The sequence below is a fragment of the Penicillium solitum genome (genome assembly GCF_028829755.1).
Source record: "Penicillium solitum strain IBT 25940 chromosome Unknown utg000001l_segment0_segment0, whole genome shotgun sequence".
Classification (NCBI taxonomy): Eukaryota; Fungi; Ascomycota; class Eurotiomycetes; order Eurotiales; family Aspergillaceae; genus Penicillium; species Penicillium solitum.
The window spans coordinates 278,542-297,033 of NW_027072121.1; the positions used below are offsets into that span (position 1 = coordinate 278,542).

The window sequence follows — 18,492 nt, forward strand, 5'->3', positions numbered from 1 at the left end:
GAGCGGTTGATAGTGACGTAACGATATGGTGTATTTTATAGTCATCTCAAAATGTTTGATGATTTTAGAAAATTAAATCTCGAACTCATAATTCTCCTTAGGTTGTCCTCCATCTCGAAGGCCCATTTCTAAACCACGTCTAAAAAAGCTTCCTGATCCAAAGGATTTAGGTCTTCCCGTCGAAAAGAGCCAAGTTGGCACCAGAACTTGCTGCATTAATCGTAACTCAAATTACACCATCTGTAATCCTTCTACTATAGGTAGTTAACATGTCATTTGTAGATATTGAGGGATATTTTCAATATTTTCATAATGTATTTCAACAAGAAATTAAGAATCTCGGTCAGATATCATCTTTCTGAGACTTTGCAGACTGAGAAATGCCCAAGATTTGACTAAACGGGAGCATCAGTGTAGGGCAGCCCAGGCCTGGAATAAACCAGCAGTTGCCGTGAGAATTCCACTCGCCTTTACTCCTCGGCGAAGATACCAAGCAGAGCTGGACCAGGCAATGAGGGTAATCAGGGCAGCCATGGCACGGTTTAGTGGTTCTTCCAAAGCTTTGGGGTTTTGTGCCCAATGGAGATTAAGGAGAGCTAGAAATGGATTTGTCAATATCGAGAACCATTGTTTCATAAGAGAGTAAGATGTACCAGTTAGAACCAAGTAGGCACTGCCTTGGTACCATCCAACTGTACTGCATGTGTATGCGATATTTGGCAGTTCCTGAAACTGGCGGAGACGCTGGAATTGTTCCCCCGAAGCCTGACAAGATAAAATGAGATTATGCTCGCTCATAGTATAGCTGTCTCATTGGTATTTCATTCGACACTCACCGCATGCTTTATGGCAACAAGAAGGGAGCCGTATCCAGCAGCTTTGAGGAGAGTAGGATCTGGCATTTTGTGCTAGAAAAGAACAAGAAGTGACTTTAATGCTAGCGGTCGAAACTCTGGATCGCTTGAATTCAAATAGTTGTGAGAAACCAAAGAAATTGGAAGGTAGAGGCGCGCGTACTATTAATCCTAAATATTCCAGGTCAAATTTGACCTCGGTATATACTTTCCGGCATAGTGTGGATCGAATTGTTCGTTCGGGAGGCAACCTCCTTGGAACAATAAGTGAATTATAATCAATCGGGAGGATCAAGCGGGAGGGCGGGCGAACAATTGGTCCGGCTCGTTGGCGGGAATTGCCAAGGGACTCAGTGGTTCCAGGGCCGCGAATATCACAACTTATGTAATCTCCGAGATTAATAACTAACGACTGCAGAAAAATGACCTGACAGGGCTTAGTGCTTCACACATGGTGTTCTGAGTCACCATATATTGGGAAGATAAAAGGGCCCGTCCGCCCACTCTCCAGAGGCGGGATTAGGCTTGGCCTCCTCGTTCGTTCGGTGTTCTACACCTTGCGTCCTAACATAGTAAAATCCAAGCAACTGGGCTGTTCGCAACCTTATCGCGTCCGAGCTGGATTTACGCGCTTATGGGACTTGCGCAACCTTAGCGCCTGTGCTAGATCCATGCAACCTGGGCTGTTCGAATCGCAACCTTATCGCATCCGAGCTGGATTTATGCGGCCTTCGTATCAAGGGTCCTTCAACAGAAGGCAGATACCTCTTCCTGCTGCTGAACACTAGTACTCCGGTTGCTCGGACGAAGCTAAGATCTGCTCGAAATATTTGGTCTAGCACCAATCTGAAGAAAATACTTTCCTATAATGTTTTTCCGGAGCTGATTAACTAAAGGCATGGGTAGTAATGGTATGAGGCAACATAAATATAGACTTGTTGCGCTGTCCACGTACTAGTTCTAGTAATCGAACCGTTGAGGTTGAACTTCCGGAAGACTTGCTTTCGAGGGCTGAGCCCACAACATTCAGACGAGAGGGACTGTGACATTTGGGCTTCGGTTGGATTGTTGAAGATCGTCATACTGTACCTGGATAAACTTGAACAGTAGCCTATGATCTCCCATAGCGACTCAGGGAGCGATAGGTAATCTGTTAAAGCTAGGGTGTTGAAGTCGGGGGTGTCAAACGGTCTTATCTTGAAGGTCTAAGGATAACGGGGGTTGGATTGAGGAGGACAATTAAAACAGTAGCGTTGATAGCGAGGGCGCTTAGTGTGTATGAGAAAGAATCTTATAAAGATTGAAAAGAAAGAGAACGTTCATGACGATAGCGCTCAAAAAGCGGAGTGTGTAGTACGAAAGGATAGCTGAGAACGAGGGAAGCGTTTAAATAAAGTACGTTTGAACACAAGCGTTTTAGTGAAAAGAACATAGGACACGAGTTGAAGAAAATATTGACAATGTGGACGAGCTAGATTCCTATGTATGCTTCTAGGGCGGGTATAGCTAGGTCATTAGGCAGTACCTACTATTAAAAATCCCCTGGCCACAACCATGTCGTCTCGCTCCTTTAGTGCCTCTTCCGGGGATACTGCCTACCACCTTTTCATGGAATGTGGTCGTGGAGTGGAGCCGAGCAAAAACATGGAACTATCCAGGGCTGCTCAGCCCTGGAGATCAAGCTAGTGCCAAACTTGGATACGCGTATAGGTCGGACCCACTTGGCTGCCACTAGTGGCTCTAATTTGGGTGATCGTCGGAATGGTAATCCCTCATTACTTCGTTATTACGGCACGATTACGCGTAATATACAGCACTGACACTCGTCGGTTTTAGTTCAGAACATTCGAATAAAAGGAAATAAAGGAGTTAGTTAGATGCTTTGACTTCCAATTATCCAGAATATTGAACCTTCAAGCAATCCGTGGACTTTCTAAATGATTGGTAAGTATTACCCAAACTTACATCAATGATACATACCCGGGTAACTTCTAATACATTCATACATGTATTTTACATCCACCCGTACTCGTGTTCCAAATTTAACCTCGACGGCCTGGTGGGGCATAGGGGCTCGATTCGGCGGATCTTCATATACGGTTTTTCCTAGGTTACAGAGTTGATGGGAAGTTTTCTCTCGTTTAAAGATCCTAGCTCGTGTGGTCCTTTCCAACAGTATTCTTTTACCTGCAACCTTTACTATCGTCTGACTTTTCATTTTCATTTTCTTGACATATTTATAAATTCTGTTTGAACCATGGAACATTCGAAAATGTATTCCAAAGATGCCGAAACGGCGCCTCACGACCAACGCGAGGACCAGCCCGACGAGCAGCCCCCACCCCCATACGAAGAAATTCCACAAAACTTGAGTGAAGCTCAAGGTATCTCTGTCAACGGTACGTTACCCCAACTTATCAGACGATCCTGCCTCGGTAAAGCAAATCTGACTTTGTATAGATGACGGCCGTGTTGTCGTGGATGCTAGTTCCCGGCTCTGCAGATCTCTCTCTAGGCTATTGCCTAATGTTGTCCGCCAGAGCGTATCTCCACCAGACTATTCGGAAGGGGTACCGACATTCAAGTTCCCTCTAAATATTGTGATTCAAATCGTGGGCAGTAGAGGAGACGTCCAACCATTTGTTGCACTTGGCGCGGAGCTACAAAATATGGGTCACCGCGTGCGTATTGCAACACATAATGTCTTCGAGCAGTTTATTCTCGAAGCAGGCTTGGGGTTTTACCCTATCGGCGGTGATCCAGCCGACCTGATGTCATATATGGTCAAGAATCCCGGGTTGATTCCCAGCTTAGACAGTGTTCGCGAGGGAGATATTCAAAAGAAACAACTAATGATGGCGGAAATTCTTCATGGTTGCTGGCAATCATGTCTCATGCCTGACCCTATCACCAATGCCCCTTTCGTGGCCAATGCCATCATCGCTAATCCTCCGAGTTTCGCCCACGTTCACTGTGCCCAAGCCCTAGGGATTCCACTTCACTTGATGTTTACAATGCCGTGGAGTCCGACAACGGCATTCCCGCACCCGTTGGCCAATTTGAAAAATATTCCGGCTGATCAAGCGTGGCTCAATCGCGTGTCATATGGTGTCGTGGACTGGCTATCATGGCAGGGGTAAGTAACAACCATTCCGTTACGATATGTATATGTGCTGCGCTGGTAGCTTACCTATCTTCCAATTGAAACAGTCTAGGCGGCGTGATTAACGATTGGCGGAAACATGAGCTTGAGCTCGAGCCTATCTCCCTTTCAGATGGCCCTTTCATTTTAACCAAACTGAATGTTCCCTATACATATTGCTGGTCCCCTGGCCTAGTCCCCAAACCCAATGACTGGCCCCATAACTTTGGTGAGAAATGATCATTTTCCCTGAAGTCGTTGAAGTCGTTCACTAACTCCCATCAATAGACGTTTGCGGATTCTTCTTCCGCGATCCACCTAATTATCAACCTCCTGCCGAGATTGCGGAATTTCTCAACGCCGGGCCTCCTCCAGTCTATTTCGGATTCGGTAGCATTGTCCTCGAAGACCCGGCAGAGATAACGAAAACGATTCTTCGGACGGTTCAGGAAACCGGGGTTCGGGCAATCATCTCACGGGGTTGGAGCAAGTTAGGAGGGGAGTCGGGAGAACTAAACAGGAGTGATGTTCTATTTATAGGTGATTGCCCTCACGAATGGCTATTTGAACGTGTCAGTGCAGTTGTTCATCATGGAGGCGCCGGTACAACGGCATGTGGGCTACGCAATGGCAAGCCTACTATCATTGTGCCATTCTTTGGAGAGTAAGTGAAAGGCAGCTCCTTCCTTTTTATTTGAATTGCCCGATCGCACTTTGGGATCTTTTCTGACTTATTTATAGCCAACCGTTTTGGGGAGAAATGGTTTCCGCGGCCGGTGCAGGACCAGACCCTATTCCATACAAACAACTGAACGTCAACGCATTAGCTCATGCAGTGCGGTTTTGTTTGACACCAGAGGCAGTGCGCTCTGCACAGGGTATTGCTGCTAAAATGGAGAAGGAAAAAGGAGTGAAAACAGCCGTGGAATCGTTCCATCGGAATTTACCCAAAGGTCTGGTCGAATGTGATCTACTACCGGAATTCCCAGCCGTCTGGAGATATCGTCTCGGCAAAAAAAGATTTCGCCTGTCGAAAGTTGCTGCGGAGATCCTTGTGGAAAAGAATTCGATAGATGTCAAAAGGCTGAAACCGTGAGTTTGAATCTTTCCACTTTAAACCCATCCACCACGTGTTTCAACTTCGGTGTTAGGCGAACCTTTGATTAACTTCTTTTGAATGCAAGGTACCAACCAAACCCCATTATCATCGAGAACACACGATGGGACCCAGTGACCGGTATCTCCTCTGCTGGAATGGGAGTCACATTTGATATGCTCAAATCAGGAGGTGATATCTTTTATAAACCATACAAGGTATACCGGGATGGTCGTACCGTACCTCTTCCATCACCAACCGGTTCGGAAAATACTCCTGGTCAACTGCTGTCACCAGGAGACAGTGGATCATCAATTCGCAAAGCCCAATCGATGAATGATTTGACAGCAAGCAGGGAAGTTGAGCCTAGGAAAAAAGGAAGAGGTGTCGCGATGGCTTCAGCATCGACTCATGCTTCTGGAAAGTTCCTAGGAAAGATTGCGTCCGGATTCATGGTCGATATTCCTTTGGCCGCGGCTGAAGGCTTTCGTGTGCTCCCTGGTCTATACGGAGACAAGGTTCCCCAATATGGAAAAGTAAAGGATTGGAAGACTGGCGCAGTTGCAGGTGCAAAGAGCTTTGCCAGGGGCATGGGAGGAGCTATGACCGATGTGATATATCAGCCATATAAAGGTGCTAGAGACGGAGGCGTCGCAGGCTTTGCGGGTGGCATATTCAAAGGCACTTTCGGGTCGTTGGGCAAGTTGGCACATGGTAAGAATTATGCTTTCCGTTTCAATCCTCTGGTATATTCTTTTGTTGGTTCATTTTCGCTAAATATTTACAAAATACAGGCGGCATTGGCCTCGTTGCCTATCCCAGCCAGGGTATTAAACAATCCATTTATTCCGCATTTCATAAGAGCACACGGAACCTCATTTTGGCGGCTCTTCATCTAGAGGGAGAAGATGCGGTTCGGCAAGAGAGAGTGAGAGGATTTGAAGATCAGAAGGTCATCGAAAAATTCATGGCCATGACCAAAACTGAGTTAGATGATGACAGTGATTACATATAGTACAATTGATGTGATAGAAATTGCATACATAAGACTTGCTTCTTGTTTTGCCTCCTTAAAGTAGGAAGTGTTTCCGTAAATACACATAATAGCCAATGTCAACCTCGATAGAGGGAATACTAGGATCATTCTCCCAAACCTATTAGAACCTTCGGATTGAACAATTTCTTAACTGTTACTCATAGTAAATCACTTTCGTATAGATATATGCCGAGACTTTTCGGCTACTCCAATACTATGCATTAGGCTATTCTCTCTATGAATTCCTGCTTCCCATTCTGCGTTATCGCTTCAAAGAAAGCACCCTCAATCCGCTTGACCTTTCGCCCCTCCCACCATGATGTTAGTCCTGCGAGAAGCGAACTGAAACAGCCTAGACCAATGAAAAGCCCAACTCCGAAGGCTGGGCGAGTATGGCGGTCATACTCCCACATGAATGTCGCCATTCCAACTTGGAACAGACTATTCAACAGCATATTTATCACCACAAAGTCCATTTTCCATGTTTTGGTAGGTGGCGCAACCTTGCCGGTCAGGGTTGTCTCCGGGGCCACCATTTTGTCGCAACTTGACTCCTCAGAATCTCGCATTCTAAACCAACTCGAGTTTCACTTTGCCAGATTCATTATCGATTTCTTTGATGTGATGGCCGAGCCGAAGTGCCACATCAGCAGCCAATATGTGTCGCGAACGCGCCATGGGGCCAGCCCCCAAGAAGTTAGACAGAATAACCCATTGAGAATTTGGGAATCAATTTCAATCCATATTTCTTTGCGCTCCTTGCTCATGGACCCGACGCCCAGTAAAAGGAAGAATAACATGGCACCCCAGGCGATAACGTTGAGACCATAAATCAGGATGAAAAAGCCTGTGGGTGTAATAATGAATCTCCATGCTGCAAGGGCGGCTTTCTTGAAGGCGGTGCCCCAAGACACCTTAGGAGCAACAGTGTCTTGGTTGCTTTCGTTGAAATCAAGTTGAGATTCAGGTAGGCTTTTGACCGGTCCACCTATGTCCTTCTCTTCCTGGAAGGCTCCAAGTTCTATCGTAGGCTCCGTCGCTCTCCGAATTACCGCTCCACCGACTGAATCTTGTGTGCTGACTCGTCTTACACCTCGACCGTGTACATCGAAGAAAACATCGTCGTGTGATCTGAGGTCCGTCACATTTGGGGCGTGCGCGATAGCTGTCCCGGTCGCCTGCCACATTCCACCGGAGGGATTGTAGTCAAGCAGTCTCGTGACAGTGCTGACGGAGGCTGAGCGTAGTATCCGTCCTGTTGCCCGGAAGGATGGCATTGTAGTATTCGAGGCGAGGAGATGTTCGGTTTCTGGTTGGGCCGATTGCCCTTCGGCTATGGTGTGGTCCACAGCCATAATTCGACGCTCGAATGTTTCGAAGGGTCGTCTGATTTGTGGAGGATAGGTTTGAATGTGATGATGTTTCGTATAAACCCGATAGTAAAACTTATAGAAAAACCGCAATAATTTAGATGTTGAAATAATTTGCAGACTTGTGGGAAAAGGGTCTTATGTGGCTCCCAAATGGACTAGGTACTCTAAGGTTATTCTAAGTAACGGTGCAATCCTTGGATCATAAAGTGGATCCAGTGGAGCTAAGGTTTTTAGACTTTCGGTAATTTTCAAGGTTCCAGCGTTACCCCGAACGTACCGTTGCGCGTATCAATTTCAGCCTTGAAACCCTCGGCAGAACACCGGAAAAAGGACGGCGTAACCTGCATGGACCTCTAGGTAGCTATTCTAGGCACCCTTTATTTGTGAATGGCAATTCGCCGCTCAATAGGATTCGTTGCTAGCTGGATACTTCCAACTCATATTACGGTTCCATAATGCAAATCGAGCCTACCTTGTTGAGCGAGTTATGTATGAATATACTGCATGAATTCTATAGCACGGACTAGACGAATACGTTACTCATCTATACATTCCACTCTCCTGGTGTCAACACCGGGCAGAATCCTATTGAATAGTCACTAGAATACAAATAGAAGAAAGGTAGAAGAAGCTTAGAATATTATAAATAGCGCCGGACTTGACCTCACATCATCATACATCGACTCTTGTGAAGTTTTTCCAGAGCAACAAGTTCCTGCGATGTGCGTCTGGGTTTCCTTTTCCGGATCTTGATCTCCACTGCTCCTTCGCTATGCCACCATCGTAGATATTGAAGCTTGACCGGATGAAATTCCTGAGGGCAGATTTCCCATTTCCCTCCACTCACCTCAACCGATGTATCTCCCATTGGGAAATGAAGATCAGGGAGGTATATCTCAGTCGGGGTATGAGGTGCTGCTTGATTTGCAATCAATCTCATGGTGAACGTACACTTCTTCAAATCAAATGTGTGGCTTTCTAATCGCCCGTTGGTATAGATGGGTGTGGGGCGGAGACATGCTTCCACTGCCCTGTGGCTCCGTTGCGGTTGCGGGGTAGCCCGAGAGAAACTTCTCGAGGTGCACGGGGGTGTCAGAGTCTTGACCGAGCTAGGTTTCTCATCTTCAACATCGATAAGATGATCTTTAGAGCACACCGTGGAATCAGACCTCGCTGAATGGGATGAGGCTGGGATAGTCGATTCCAAGTCATTCCGTGAGTATATGGAAAGATCCTCCCCATTCCACTGATCGCCCCATTCATGGTCGTTCTGGCGAGAGTTAGTCAACGCTATCTCTGCGACAATCCGACCCGTACACATACCTCTGCCACATAAACCCACAAAGCAAAGCCGTTGGCCTTGCTGCCTTCTAACGCAAAGTGATTTGCATCCATTGCTTTGATCTGGCTGCGGTAGTCCCTAGTCTTATATGCGTGTTTATCATCCATATCATACGGAATGCCAATCTCGCTGAAGAGTAGGGGATGGTCACCCATATGTTGTAGACTTTCGTCGCGCAGAAACTTGAGTTGACGACGTAGGCATTTTCGAATTGATTTCTCGCCGATTTTGATTGCAAACGCTGGTGCAAGATACTTGCCGCGAAGTAACCCGATAATATCCAAGTTGTAGAGCCGATTCCTATTAGGATCAGTATCACGAATGGTAGGTGAGACTTTTGTACTAACCAATGCTTCGTTAAAAGAGTCAGACCGTCATAAAAGTGAGCCGCGTGAACCATGTTCGGATCATCATCGACTGTACCTTTGAGGGTCGGTGGTAACTCCATGACTGGTGGCTGGCAAAACATAATAGTAGTTCTACACACGCTTCGAATGGCGTCCTTGTATGCTCGATAGTGGTTCAGAAAGTAAGTGTTTGTAAAGCGTTCATAGTCAAGAATCTCGCCAGTCTGCGGATTTCTTGAAAAGTAGTCCTTTTGTAGCAGGGAGGGTCTGCTTTTGGATGAATCCCAAACTCCATGTTGCGCCCAGATGCATTCACCGAGTTTCCAGCCCGGATCACGGTGCCAGCCGTATCGATAGTCGTCGTATTCTGCAGACAGCCATGCCTGTTCGCCCTTCGGATCTATAACCTCTGTGCCTGATTGGTATGGGCCAAATTTCCCGAAAGACCAGGTTTTCACCTCGCATGGCCGTCCGGAGCTGATGAGCATAGCTTGAAATGCCGTTGGAGATGTTCCAAGCTGGAGATGTTGCTCAGATGGAATTGAGGAAATATCTCGAGTTCCGATGAGGCCTTTGTGGGGTTCGTTTATGCTTTCCCATCCGATAACCACGTCTCCTTCGAGATCACCGGCGTTGTGGATTCTCTGTGCAAGGTATTTGCATGCCGCAATAAAGTGGCTTTGTAAATAATCTTGAATATTCACACCATCAATGATTGCCTTCGGTGCGAAATCTCGACCTGCCCAAAACAGAGTAAACATCGTCTGGCAGGCTAACCTGGTGTAGTTGGTACACCAAAGCATCTTGGGGAACTCTGCGGGATTGTCCCATGTGTTGTGAACGAGGGCTGCCTGTGTATTTTTGAAACTCTTCGGATTTAGTCCTGCGGCATAGAGCGTCCATGTAGGTGCTCCCGATCCTCCTGATAATCGAGACCACTTCGAATAGTAGGTAAGCTTAGATCTCATAGATGATAAGAGCCACTCGAGACCAGACTTACTACATCTTGGTGTGGATCCATGAAAATGTAGAAATTGTATTGCTTGGCGATACGAAGAATTCGGATGGTGAAATCGATCCAATGCTCATCGTAGATTTTAGGACCAGCGTGTTCAATTGCCTCCCAAGTGAAGATATATCGAATGGTGTTGTATCCCCATTTTCGGAGACGTTGGAAATGTATGTCGGCATCTTCCAGGGAGAACGGCCTTCCCACGAACGATACGTCCTCTTCGAAGAACTCTTGGAGGTTGTGTGATCTGAGGTCCGGGATTTTCGGATATTTAGCGTCACCTGCCACATTTATTCCCCGCAAGATGATTTCTCGATTCAGGGGATCTCGAAATGTTTGTCCGTCGACGCGCAGACGGAGTTGACTCATATCGTTGGCCGCGCCTCATGAACCGATGGACCACTTAGCTAGCGAATGGGCTAGAGCGAAGCACAAATCGCAGGGAGGAAGCAAATTGCAATGCCGCAAATAACACTGGTTCATCGGAGGAATGGGATGCCTGTAAGGAGTAACGAGAGAGATTAGCAAGAGTCAGTTTAGAAAGTCGTACCATAACCTTCAAGTTAAGGTTCTTTGAAAGGATATCCATATCAGCCTCACTCACCTTATTCAGATCGAAGTATGTACAGTGCACGAAGGTGTACAAGAGAAAGGTAGTTAACTAGTGGTAAAGTTAGGATAGCAGTAAGCTACATGTACCCAATAATCTGATCGCAATTGAAAGCGGGCTGATAAACCGCAAGCTTGTTCTAGGCTAGCCGATATGGTAAAAACGCTTCTGCCTCTATCATTGCCACTGATATACGAGGTTATACGTATACGATCTTCAATCAGGGAGATACATGGATACTAGTATTGTTAACACAACTAGAAAGTGTGGTATTATAAAGAACCGCGTATTTGTAAAAGTGGTGTAATTCTTGTAACAAATTGAGAATACCGTACTTATCCGAGTACTGTTTGCTGCATGGAACGCGAGAAATCCCTGGGTCGAGTGGATCCCTGTCCCTGGGAATGTAAATTTGGGTTGCCGTACCTAAACGAAGGGCCAATCAGCGGAATGCACCTTTGTATACACGGACAGTGGTGCTACCACTATAGAATCTCTATACGAGTACGCGTATAGCTCGCCAGTGCCCAGGTGGGTTCATCTCTTTTTTAAGTTGACTTAAAATTTATTCGACTTTCGAGATTAATCGAGATTTGCGGCCAGTCTTCCAAAGCGCATGCACCCTATCATTTTAGTGCCAAAAGTGTGTCGCATTCATATAGGGGAGTGTTTTTCCACGCCTGCGAGCTGTTTCATACTATATGCATATGTACATATGGGTCGGATCTGGGACTTAATGAACGCATTGTCTAAATGTCGTAGAGCTTTGGGAAAATTTGTATCAGAGGCAAGACGGGAAACAAGTTGTGGGTTGTATTGAGCTGTTGACTAGAAAGAGAAGGAGATAAAGTAAAAACGATCTAGGTGAGTAACTATATAACTAGTTTCTGCCCAAGGCAGAAAGGCTGCCTGAACAAACATCCATCAAGGAACGTTTGAATCCGACACATTGCCGGTACAAAGAGATATAAGCACACAGTGGATAGGAATGAAAGAAAATAAAGATGATATAAGAGAAGGGTAAAATAGAGAAAACAAGAAAGGAAGGTGATAATGGCTAGAGGCCCACCCTTATGAACAGGTCCACACTTCAATAAAGTTGAAAGTAGCACAGCGATCTATGCGTCATATGACAGGCGTATTTGTCGATTGTGGAAATCTTCCCATGATATTTTCTGCGGAAGCACATTTGAGTTCACGACAGTGATATGATAGTCTATTTAGCGCAGGTGAAAGATGTGGCGTTCCTGGAATCACCGCCAATGTACTTCTGGCGGAGGGGATACGGGCACAAGTCTCGAGCGGTGTTGTTGCTTCCTTTGGTAGCGTGGAGAGTGACAGGAGCATGGTCCTTTTCGACCCATTCCATCAACTGCGACATAGCTCCGTTGGGAATTGGGCCGAGTCCACCATAGCAGTGGCCAACGCCAGGCGCTTCGAAGAAGCGGTAGAAGTCGTGAGCTTTGGGATCATGTTTAAGCACTTCCTCGTAGTAGCTGACAGTTCCATTGGGTGGGATTGCTTCGTCGGCAAGCCCGTGCCACATAATCATCTTTCCACCATGCACCTTGAACTTGGACAGATCAGGGTTGGTGTTTCCAACCATTGATTGATACTGGCGTGTTGAGGCATGCAGCATATCAAAGAACATAGAATCAGTCATGTTCTGAAGTGAGAAGCTAGGATCTTTGGCAACGGCGTATTTGAACCAGTTACCGAACAGGGAACTATCACCGGCGGTGCATGTACCATTACCGGTGCAGGTGGTTGGGATATAGTAGCTGTCGATTGCTGCGTCTTTGTTGACACCGGGCCAACCGGCCTTTCCAGACCCAGACCAGGCAGCTTGAACAACCTTCGCACCTGACGCGCTCAGAGTATGCTGAGCGCCATCGCATGTGTAATTCTGTCCAACAAAGTCGTGAGCCTTGACATTGCAACGATTCGGCAAGCTGATGATGCCATCTTCCAGTCCATCCAACCGATCACAGGCTTTGACTGCTGCTTTGGTGAAAGCCTGAACCTCACAAGGAGACGGGTAGGCATGGTGCTTGTTCATGACATGCGCGGCCCAGTAGCCTGCAGGAATAAAGGTTTCCAGGTTGATGGCAGGAGCAACAGCCAAAATGCCGTCGAAGACATCCGGATAGTCTTGCGCCATCATTAGACCCTGTCTTCCACCGCCAGAGCATCCAGCGAAATAGGAATATTTGGGAGCTTTCTTGTAATACGACTTGGTAATCTGCTTTCCAATGACTCCCATGTCATTTGTGGCCTTGGATGCATAGTCTTCGAAGAGGTACCAGTCGAGGTTATTTCTGCTCTTTAGAGACCACGTCAGGTCAGTTGGAACAGCTTCGACTCCCACGTCATGACCTCCATCGGTGGAGGTAGATGCGAAACCTTGGGCAACGGCATATGTGAGGTAGGTAGCGCCAAAACCAGTGCTGTAACCTCCACCACCCAAAGCTTGGAACTTGCCATTCCAACCCTCCAGTGGTAGCCAGACCTGAGTGTTGATTGTGTCGTTCCAGCCAGTATGGGTGTATGTAACTGTGACGTTGCAAAAGCTGATGGTGTACCTTTTTCCCTCATTAGAACCTGGGCCAAGACTGACAGCTGAATAGTTGTGGACTTCGTCGGCTTGAACACCAAGGATAGAAGCTCCAAGTAGGTCGGGTTTGGGGAAGTAGGACGGCGAGCATCTGGAGACTGTTGCGGCTTGAGTGGCTACCACGCCCAGGGCAAACAATGTAGCTGAAAGTTGAACCATCTTAATCGTGTTTAATGGAAGTTCTCTTGGGGCAGGCGAAGAGGTTTATATATCAACGATTTTAGTAACCAGGGCCCCTTTCCCAGGTGGAACCTTGGAAATCGACTTTACAAGAGTCTATTGGGTACTCAACGAAAAAAAGATGTTTCATTCTCCACACTGGAGATCGGTACCTGCGTATCCGTATCTAATTATGGTTTCCGCGTATCTATCTGATTTCCTATGCCAACCTTGATTAACCTACCGTTCTCATTTGATACCTAGCGCCATCTTCTCCAATTTTGCACCTGATTATTTGATGTCATGACTTTTGATGGGGGCGCCATTGCTGCCAAGCATTGTCGGGATCTATGAATAGAAAGAATGGCCAGGGACACCCGACCCAGAGGTCAACCTAGGGGCAAGAGGTTCTTTAGTGTAGCACTGCCAACACCAAATCACCTTTCCTCTTCATATAGAGAAATTCATGTGTGTAAAAGGTTTGTACATGATTAGTTAGACGTACGTGCTAAGGTACATAGATCACTTGCGCTGCTGTATTAAGCAGCGCGTGGGCTTGTTCGTAAGCTTGCGGTACCTACCACGAAGTATGTTGTAAATAGTATGGTAAATATCTGTAAGATCGCCATGGAGTAATACTACTACCACACCTTACCTAGTAGTAGTAGTAGTGGTATGTACATAGTATTGTTCAGAATAGAGTATCACGGGGCCGCTATTGGTGTGTTAGGGGTGAAGTGGAGACAAGCTATACGCGTATTCAGATTTTATCTCTCCATGACACCACCTCAAGTTCCTCTCTCGAGCCAATTTCTTTTAACAATGTTAAGATCTACAGGCAAGTAAATGAAGCCACAATGTGTTGTATTGTGTAGACTGTTGTTGTGTACAGAAGATGTGGAGGAAAGTGAGTACTAAACTACTACTATGGTCCACGATCATGTGACAAGGGAGCGATATTCAACAAACAATTGCCCGTACAGTTAGAGTTACTCTTGTCATTTCTAACGGTTCTTCAGAGGAGGCTTCCAAAATCCAAAATAAGCCGGAGGGCCGAGGTTGAGAAAGTCTGCAATTAGAGGAGTTGACCGCCAAGAAGTTCACAGTCCGTGGTGAGGACAATATACCAATACTCCGGTGGAAGAAATATGACACTGTTGGGCGCATCATCCCAGCTCCCTTTGGGTCTACCTGATTCACCACCTAAGATGACGGCGATGGGCCAAGATCGTTGTGTCAAGCAGCCCGGGCAACACGGGCTGTGCTGTACCCACGGCGCATCGAGCTTTCTCAACACTGAATATGTTGAGAGGCTGGCGTAATTAATATTGAAGTCAATTCCACTTCTCAATGTAGTGAACAACAAGAATACTTGGCTGTGGTTTGCGGTTTTATCACATATTTTTAGTAGTATTCTTTAGCAGACTTTTGCTCGGATATCCCGCCCTTATTCGTGTTGTAGACACAGTATAAACGGTTAAAAAGCCTCAAAATGTGCATACCGATTTTTCTGTGTATAGCCCTTGATATTGATCCGATGACATGCGAGCTAAGGAATCCCCACATTGACTCGACCATAGGGAACTAGTTTCAAAAGTGTCTCACGAGTGATCGATAGGCCAACGTTTAATTAGACAATCCCCAGGCTAAGCCCACTCAGGGATAGTGCCGGTCCTAGGTCGCCTTACCGCTCCTTTTCAATTCGGAGCTTGGAACTACGCGGATTGTGTCCTCAAACTGAATCACTGCTAACTATATTTTAACCTACATATTTACCTCAATGTAGTTCAAGGAAGCTACCAAGTACCAGGCTCTACCATGAGAGATAAACCTCGACTAAGCCAATGCCCGTTCATAAACTGCCCAGATTTGGAGCAGTAGCCACCGTTCCGTGCTACCATGGACAATAACCCAGAAAACATATGAAATAACTATTATAAAGTCCGCTCTCCCTCAAAGCGCCAGAATTACCGGTCATTTCTCCAACTATGTACATCCGTCAGCACTCCAGAACACTTGAAATACTTCAACACCTCTCCCCTACCGGACAACTTCACGGACATGCCCCACGTCTGAAATATGAAATGAAAAGATTGGCTTTTTTCTATGGGGGAATTTATTCAATTTAAAGCTTCGTACTCCGTACATAAACCTCGAAACACATGTCAATCCTGAGCGGAGATTCTTCGGCCATTTAACAGCTGCGATGAGGCGCAGCACCCACCAAAATTTGGCGACCTGAATCCCGAGATGGTACAAAAAGCGCCAAGACTCCCAATGGACTAATCGGGAATAAGAGTAAGATCAGCGCACATAGTGAGACTAGTATACTAACACTAGTATACTAACACCTGATCAAGCTTCCTAGGGTCTTCAAGCTCTCGCATTCGCATTCGCAACAGCATTCACTTTCGCAATCGTTATTCACAACATACATAGCCTCATTGAGGATATATACACCACGGCATGCGGGGCGGATAGGGTAAGATCAGTGTCTATCCCTTCTCATTCTTTTTAGCACAGAAATCACAATTGTAACATTGGTCTTACAGCATATGCTTCAGTTTGAAAGATGTTGAACTCGGTGGGTAGCAGTTCAATCCTCCATCCTCAATACCTTATCTGCAACACAAATTCACCTACACAATACATCTCAAATACAAGAGTGCTAACCTGTATCAGTAGTCAAATCAGCTTTGAGTCAACCGTTCACATTCGTTGTCCCTGGGCATGATGATATTGCCTACCACGTCTTGGGACCCGATGCAACGTATATCATGATCACTGCACCGAAAGATGTTGGATGGGTTTCACTTGCTCGGGAACGAGACAACTCGAATGCCAGCGACTTGGCGACCTCAAACACAATCTTCGTGTCGTTGAAAGAACAATATCCTACAAATTCTGGGTCCAATCTCTCCAATTGTCAAAAGATCCAGGGGTCACCTTCTGTCCATGATCAAAAGGTGGAGGCGACAATTCGTTGTGATCACTACCCTATCCTGCATAGACTGGATACTTTCACCTGGGCCTACGAACAGGAAGGTAGCATTCATTCTGGTCCAATGCGAGTACTTGAAACCCACAATTCGGACAATGTTGCCATGACTGGACGTGATGGTCTGCGGCGAGTGGTGCGGTCAACGAGCTCTCAATCAGCAGAAACATCCACTGTGCTTTCCCAGTCACCATCCCCGGCCGAAATTGCTGCTTTGATGGCAAAGTACGACAGATTGACGAAAATTAGAACTATCCACGGTTCGATTATGGCAGTTACGTTTGTTGTACTCTTTCCGACCTTTGCCAGCCTTCTTCATTTGCTCCCACCGTCCAAGCCAGTTGTCAAAATCCATGCATCCTTACAAGCCATGTCAGCAATTCTCGCTATAGTTGGTTTTGGTCTTGGTGTATATCTCAACTCGCAAATTACCATAAAGGGAAAGCATCACCAAGCCATCGGTGCCATTGTCATCATCCTCCTTGTGATCGTTCGGCCCATCCTGGGAATCCGTCACCACATGTTGTTCCGCCGGACACAACGGAAGACGTTGTTGGGCTATGCACACCGCTGGCAGGGTCGAATCATGCTTAGTCTGGGAGTTGTCAATGGTGGCATAGGGTACAACCTTAGCCGGACTGGTCCCTCTGGAGGTCCTCGCGGTGTTCTTGTCGGCTATGGTGTGGTGGCTGGCATTGTTTACGTCTGTTACTTTGGTATGTTGGCCTTTAAGGCATTCAAACAGCGACAAGTCTCTCAGGGCGATAAGACCAATGGCACAGAAGGAGCCGAGCGTCCAGGTACGGAAGAGCATACGCTGACGGAGATGCCTACGCACAATTAATTCCTTGTCAACCTGACGGAATTTATGCAGGGGACTTTTGGGATTTGGATGCATGCGAAGTCAATACCGCGCCCTTCTGTGTGCACCTACATGTATATGCAAAATGCCTACGGAGTCGTACACGCCACGCCTTTTGTTCCCTTCTGTTTCTGTTCTTTTCTTTCCTATTGTCAACTGCCAGAATAGCTGTGTATTAGTTCATGCTTTCTTTGTTATTTACGGACTTTAATTAGCCTCCAACATGAAATGCTTTAGTTCCAATATATCATATATCATATTTCATATTCGTTGACGTCCATTTTGACTTCGAGACACCTTGAAGCTTGGCATTGCCACATTTTGCCTACTGTGTGGATATATATAAATGAAGGATGTGGAGCCGGGGGTTGTGTCAAAATTTGGTCTACGGAATCTTAAAACTCAATTTTCGCCATATTGTACGCGACCAGCAGCTCACCTTTGCAGATTTATCTCTCCTAACTAAACAACGCGCTGAATGTATTTCGCCGATGTTGTTAATGGATGCCACCTCCTTTCGCAGCTGTTTGGCATAAACTTTCATAAGTCAATAAGGCTCCATTATTGACTATGTCCTTTCAATATTAGACATCGAAAATCAAATCCTGTCTTGCATCTTAGTCAAGTTCGTTCTACTCTAGCATTGATACTAGCTCACCTTTGTATTGAGTGTTATCGACAGCCTGCAAATCTGCACATTGTTATACATGGCCTTCCGCGAGCGAGGGCTATAAGCACCGAGGTGACAATGTACCGAACTAGTTAACATAACAGCTAACACGAATGATTAAATTGACATCTAGACCTCTGAAATGGACAGGGGCAAACGAAAAAGAAGAAAGCGTCCACGACACGTGACATATCAGATGCGGGGAAGATAAGGATAAGGTTGGATGCCCTTTTGGGTTTAGCCGGGGCCTGGGTGGTTTTCTGATAACACGTCACCGGCTACATTGAGAAATTGTGTTGGCACATTAGAAGAGGAAGGTCATCGCGAAACCAGCCTGGCCAACTTTGTACACTCCGAATGCTGTCCCGCATATGGCG

At 46.3% G+C, this 18,492-nt stretch overlaps 7 protein-coding genes across 7 annotated transcripts; 2 read left to right on the forward strand and 5 right to left on the reverse strand.

Annotated features, from left to right (window-relative positions):
* Positions 1-408: 408 nt before the first annotated feature.
* On the reverse strand, positions 409-902 carry N7455_000108 (uncharacterized protein; the record flags this gene model as incomplete). Its single annotated transcript, XM_065603729.1, has 3 exons — positions 409-596; positions 654-765; positions 837-902. 3 exons carry the CDS (start codon positions 900-902, stop codon positions 409-411), a joined length of 366 nt encoding a protein of 121 aa, XP_065462220.1.
* Positions 903-3,126: 2,224 nt separating this feature from the next.
* Positions 3,127-6,107, forward strand: N7455_000109 (glycosyltransferase; the record flags this gene model as incomplete). The annotated part of the gene is made up of 7 exons (XM_040960760.2): positions 3,127-3,253; positions 3,315-3,990; positions 4,065-4,225; positions 4,285-4,660; positions 4,738-5,088; positions 5,181-5,806; positions 5,887-6,107. The coding sequence occupies 7 exons, from the start codon at positions 3,127-3,129 to the stop codon at positions 6,105-6,107; spliced, it is 2,538 nt and encodes an 845-aa protein (XP_040808799.2).
* A 242-nt stretch (positions 6,108-6,349) lies between these two features.
* N7455_000110 (uncharacterized protein) lies at positions 6,350-6,664 on the reverse strand (the record flags this gene model as incomplete). The annotated part of the gene is made up of 1 exon (XM_065603730.1): positions 6,350-6,664. The coding sequence occupies one exon, from the start codon at positions 6,662-6,664 to the stop codon at positions 6,350-6,352; it is 315 nt and encodes a 104-aa protein (XP_065462221.1).
* A 51-nt stretch (positions 6,665-6,715) lies between these two features.
* Positions 6,716-7,483, reverse strand: N7455_000111 (DUF2985 domain-containing protein; the record flags this gene model as incomplete). The annotated part of the gene is made up of 1 exon (XM_040960811.2): positions 6,716-7,483. The coding sequence occupies one exon, from the start codon at positions 7,481-7,483 to the stop codon at positions 6,716-6,718; it is 768 nt and encodes a 255-aa protein (XP_040808764.2).
* A 682-nt stretch (positions 7,484-8,165) lies between these two features.
* Positions 8,166-10,571, reverse strand: N7455_000112 (uncharacterized protein; the record flags this gene model as incomplete). The annotated part of the gene is made up of 4 exons (XM_065603731.1): positions 8,166-8,771; positions 8,825-9,143; positions 9,191-10,128; positions 10,191-10,571. 4 exons carry the CDS (start codon positions 10,569-10,571, stop codon positions 8,166-8,168), a joined length of 2,244 nt encoding a protein of 747 aa, XP_065462222.1.
* A 1,457-nt stretch (positions 10,572-12,028) lies between these two features.
* N7455_000113 (uncharacterized protein) lies at positions 12,029-13,585 on the reverse strand (the record flags this gene model as incomplete). The annotated part of the gene is made up of 1 exon (XM_040960795.2): positions 12,029-13,585. The coding sequence occupies one exon, from the start codon at positions 13,583-13,585 to the stop codon at positions 12,029-12,031; it is 1,557 nt and encodes a 518-aa protein (XP_040808800.2).
* Positions 13,586-16,362: 2,777 nt separating this feature from the next.
* N7455_000114 (cytochrome b561 domain-containing protein) lies at positions 16,363-17,427 on the forward strand (the record flags this gene model as incomplete). Its single annotated transcript, XM_065603732.1, has 1 exon — positions 16,363-17,427. The coding sequence occupies one exon, from the start codon at positions 16,363-16,365 to the stop codon at positions 17,425-17,427; it is 1,065 nt and encodes a 354-aa protein (XP_065462223.1).
* Between the last annotated feature and the right edge of the window lie 1,065 nt (positions 17,428-18,492).